We start from the raw sequence: 4,933 nt of genomic DNA on the forward strand, positions 1-4,933 counted from the left end.
TAAATTAATGAAACTAACTAATAAAACAGTTATGAATAACAATTGGCTTTAGTCATGCCAAAAAAAAACATTTTTTTTTAATCAAATGCAGATTTTTTGACATTTTGAAAAAAAAAATTAAAAAACAATCCTTGTGTACCTTTTTTTTTTTTAATTACTTTATACCTATATACTTATAAACTATCAAAATACTTTCACAATAAACTAGCTTTTATCTATCACATATAATGTAAATGTAAGTCACCTGGTTTAAGTATTTCATCCATAACGGAGTATCTTCACCAACATCAAATTCATTAAATCCATACAATGCCTGTCTATTTTTTGCTTCTAAAGTACTCAAGCCACAGGTGATATTTGTTGACAAATCACATTCAAGTTTTCTAAAATCTAATGCTGAAGCCTTTAGTGAACTTGAAAGATTCATCTTTGATTCATCGGCCTCCTTATCCAATAAACAATCACTCTCTTTTGAAGGTTTGCCAAAAAGCCAAGAAAACATCGTTATATGTTAAATGTAAGGAGAAAAAATGTAGCTAAATTACATTTTTTTAACTTCAATGGCATCTTCTATCCGTGTCTAAAAAAATGCAATAATGTGGTGTTAAGAAAAATATATGAGGCAATAAAAAAAGCTCAAGCAAATGATGTGCTTATTTATCTGACCATATGCACAGAGGTTAGGCATAAAGGCTAAGTATTTTCAATTCGTTAACCTACTCAAACAAAGGAGACAGCTACTCAATGCGCCCATTCGATGGCGTTAAATCAAGATGAGTATCAGTAAATTTAGCTGACGCAAATTTTTTTTTTTAACTTTAAATAAACAACACGAAACCAAAATAACACCATGACGAATTACACGCATGCGTATTCTAAGTTGGTACAATCGGTCGTATGTCATAAAATGCGATAAGAATCGTTCTCAGCCGCTTCTCTAGTAATGATAGTAAAGGTCGCAAGCTTCATTGATAATAAGGTTACAATTCCAAAACTTACTATAGACTTTTGTTACAAATAAGAAATTAAAAAAAAAAAGAAAATAAAAAGATTATCTATATAATCTGTAAGCTATTGAAAAATGACGAAATTTTTAAACCCATCTCATTGTGTGAATGTAAAGCTTCATTAACCGTTACTTTACCACCAGCGTCATACTTTTCTGCATCCTAAACACATGTGGTAGAAAGATTTTAAAACAGCTCCGTTTACTTTTAGACTTGTTACAAGAGCAAGAGTTGATATATCTTTTGAGAGTCAAGTGTTTCTTTTTTAAAATTGTCGATTTTACCGTAATGTTTGGTATAGGGTAATTTTTTAAGTAACAATGATAAGTAGTAATAATAATGATAAATATTTATTGTTAGTAATAATACAAAGATTGTTGACCTTTTTTTGGGTCATTGAAATTTTTTTGTTGTGGACCGTTTTTTTTGTTCGACCATGTTTTTCATGCGTTACTTTACATAAAAAAAAGCGTTTTACTCATCTTTCTTTGCTGTTGGAAGAAACCTCTCAAACAACAAATCTCATTGGTGTTATCACTAAGTGGAATTTTTACTTTTGAGTACAGTATCTCGAATCATACTGGTTACTGTCGCACAGTGAAGTCAGAATGGGGAAAAAACGACATTAATATGATCATCAAATATAAACATGTTGTAGATCAATACTAGCGTTTTGGTTTTAATTTGTTATTAGACTTTACGCGTACCTAAGAGGCGTAAAACGCGCGCGTACGCGTGTCAATATCATTTACGCGCATAAATAATTATTTAAATAAAAGTTTGGATTTCTCGATTCCAAATACCATATAATAGAATACCATGTATTTTTTAAATAAATTTTAAGTGTAACTAAGGCGTGCTCTACACACGTATATGCGTGTTAAAGTTTTTTTACGCGCGCAAAGATTAATCTAAATTAAAAAATTTGGGTTCCTCAAATCAAAACGCACACATCTACTAATTAAAACAAAAAATTTGGATTTAAAAAACCAAAAAACCGTGTTTTCTTATCTTACTTTTCTGTGGCCAAAACAAAAAAAGAAAAAAAAAAAATTATTACCAAAAACTTTGTTTAGTTATTACGTCTTTAATAAGGACGAAACTTCGGTGGGGGGGGGGGGGGGAGTGGTTTTCCATTTTCAGATTTGTGTTTTTTGAAAGAAATGTTAGATATTACACGATTACTTCTGATCAAGAGTTATTGGTCCTTATTCAGAGCCTTTTGTGACTCTTCAGAGTAAAAACCAAAATAGTATAGGACCAGAAATTTCATAGCAATACTGACCAAACCTTTTAGAGTTCAACTCATAACAGAATCATACTGGTATTAGGATTTTCATCAATCTGATAATTACATCTACCACTGCTCCTGTTATATCAGAAGAGATTTTAGCACTTTCATATGCCTTTCCGGCTGTGTACCCACCTTAGTGTTGCCAAAACCCTGTTTGGGCATATCAACTATAAGGTTTAGCTCATCTTTAAACATCTGTTGATTATTATTCTTTTTACTTTTTACTGACGCTTTTTCAGAAGATGATTTAGCAAAGTATGTTTTAATGTCCATCTTGTATCCCAAATGTAAAATATACTCAAAAGATCTGAGCCAGCAACCCAGAGAAGAAAGTCCCAAAAGTAAAGCCTTTTCATTGACTCGTTTAGATTTGATTAATACTGGATTTTTAAATTCACTGAGCTTCGCATTATGTGATTGGGATGATAGAGTGTTAGAACAAAGTTAATTAAATCAAGTTGGAATTTAAAAGGAATGGTTATATTAGGTTTGCCTTCAGCTATTTCTGACTAAATCAACCAGTCTCTTGATTTCAGTTCTAAGATGTTCATATTCGTTTCTGATGAACTCTTACGTTTCCTTTTGATATTGAAGATGTTGGGGTCTACAATAATGTGTACTAGTAGGCTTCTTATTCAACCATACTTTTTCCTTCATGACGGTTAATTTAAGATGAACAATAGCTGTTTGATAAAGACTTTGCTCGTTGACTTGGGCCTCAATAATATTTGTATCAGTAAATTTGTGTTTATACACACTTTGCCTGGAGCCAACATCAAAGCCCCATTTAAAAGGAGAAGTACGCCTTCAAACTCTCCACTTCAATCTTCATTTTTTATCAGAAAACTAACCTCCATGTTTTTAACTTTGCCAGGATTTGTAGTATTTTTCGTGATAATAACAAAATCTTTCTTGGTAGGATCTCCAGAGGATTTTCTTATTGAAGATAACGCAAATGCTTCAGCATGATGTTCAGCTAACTCGGCAACCTTAAACAAGAAAATATTTAATAGTTAAGTGAGAAAAACTACATTTTAGATTTGTTTGATTTCAATTGATTTATTACTACCTTAGATATTTTGTTTCTCTAACTTAGGTCTTCCCAGTCCTTGTTCTTTCTACCTGGACCTGCTGCAACGTTTTTTCTGCAAACTTATTTTTATTCGCTTATGTTCTAGTAGTCTTAAGAAGTTTTTTGAATGTTTCAGCAATTTAAGTTTGAATTTACATTTAAATATTGATAGAGTTTTCTTGAGATTTAGCCTTTCAGGTTCATCAATACTTCCATGGTCCAGACCCCCCCAATCTACTTAACTTCTATGGTCCAGACCCTCCAATCTACTTAAAGTAGAAGAGCCTCAAGTAAATTATCATGATTAATTTCTAACTCTTGAATAATAGGAACTAAATGCATTCCTTTCATGATGTATGTAAGTAATGAACTATTATTCGTTATTTTGTACGCAAGTCTTTTTTTTAAACGTTTAATTCAGGGAGTAGGCCGTCAAATAATGCAAATTTTGGTTTTTGAGTTTAAAAATTAGCATTAGTTTGAGTTTTTGAGTTGGCTATTGAGTTATGACAAATTACCTCTGTACTGTAAAAAATGCGTGAAAAATAGTTAATATGAAATTTTACATTTGACTTTTTTAAAAAGATTTTGACACACTTTATGCCGTAAAAGGCCTTTTGAAGTAAATATACAATTAATTTTAACATGCATTGTTAACCGTAAAAATTTCCGAAGAAACTACTTGAATGATATGTGTACCACCATGAAGATATTCTGTGAAGATAAAGGAAATATCTTCATGGTGGTTCATATGTGCACCACCATAAAGATATTCACTTAAGGTTTAGGAAAATCTCTTTTGTTTTATTTACCGTATATTTTCAGTTTAAGATATATGAAATAGATGAAATAAAAACCAGTTCACCGCCCCTATGTTTTGGCACTCTTAATTATATTCCGTCACTAAAAAGAGATTGTTAAGACTATTTTATTATTTGATTCTTCCGCCATGTTTAACATGCGGGAATATTTGCTTCCTCTTACGAAGAAATATTACTTAGAAATATTACTTCTAGTACCTACATATTTATATTAAAAAGAAAAGAAAAAATTTTGTGGAAATATGGAGAATCGATTAATTACTATATAAAGGAATTTAGAAGAGCATTATTTACAGACCGCTGATAATCAAAAGATTTTATTTACAACAGAGTAAATATCTAGGAGATTATGTCCTTGCATTGTAGCTTGTTACAATTTTTTTCTCATATGTTTTGAGTTCACAAAATTTCAGTTATGGTCATACTAACTATCGGACAGGGCTTAATAGATTTCAGTAAAAGCAATTTTTAACGCAAAAAAACCTATTTGATAGAACTCTGTTTGGAAGTTCCAAAAAAACTCGTCCACTATCTAAAAATAACGTTTCAATTCTCAGGAATTTTTTATAATTCATTTAGATCATTAGTTTTTTATATTCCAGTTTCAAACATTCATGAAGCAAAATCAAAATCTATTGAGCAAGTTTTAAATATTTCAAACTTGTTGCGATGACGATTCTTTATGTGAGGAAATCCTTTTGATTTCTTACTAAAAGTATTTTTACTGAGTTAACACAAA

At 30.8% G+C, this 4,933-nt stretch overlaps 1 protein-coding gene across 3 annotated transcripts in view; it reads right to left on the reverse strand.

Moving 5' to 3' along the window:
* LOC145197284 (calcium-transporting ATPase type 2C member 1-like) overlaps window positions 1-870 on the reverse strand; it is a 9,443-nt gene extending 8,573 nt beyond the window's left edge. The window contains exons 1-2 of one of the 3 annotated variants that reach the window (XR_016445477.1): window positions 721-859; window positions 245-580 (exon numbers count right to left, since the gene is read on the reverse strand). Coding sequence is in view for 1 of the 3 variants with exons in the window: in XM_090068309.1 (XP_089924435.1) it covers window positions 245-502 (258 nt within the window). In the remaining 2 variants the exon portion in view is untranslated. Of the gene's footprint in view, window positions 1-244; window positions 581-720 lie in introns of all 3 variants that reach the window. The other 2 variants (XM_090068309.1, XM_090068310.1) reach the window with 2 other exon arrangements.
* Window positions 871-4,933: the final 4,063 nt, after the last annotated feature.

Source organism: Hydra viridissima, unplaced genomic scaffold (genome assembly GCF_058129835.1).
Source record: "Hydra viridissima isolate aposymbiotic clone 2 unplaced genomic scaffold, HvirCarnegie_v1 scaffold_12, whole genome shotgun sequence".
In the NCBI taxonomy this organism is placed as follows: domain Eukaryota; kingdom Metazoa; phylum Cnidaria; class Hydrozoa; order Anthoathecata; family Hydridae; genus Hydra; species Hydra viridissima.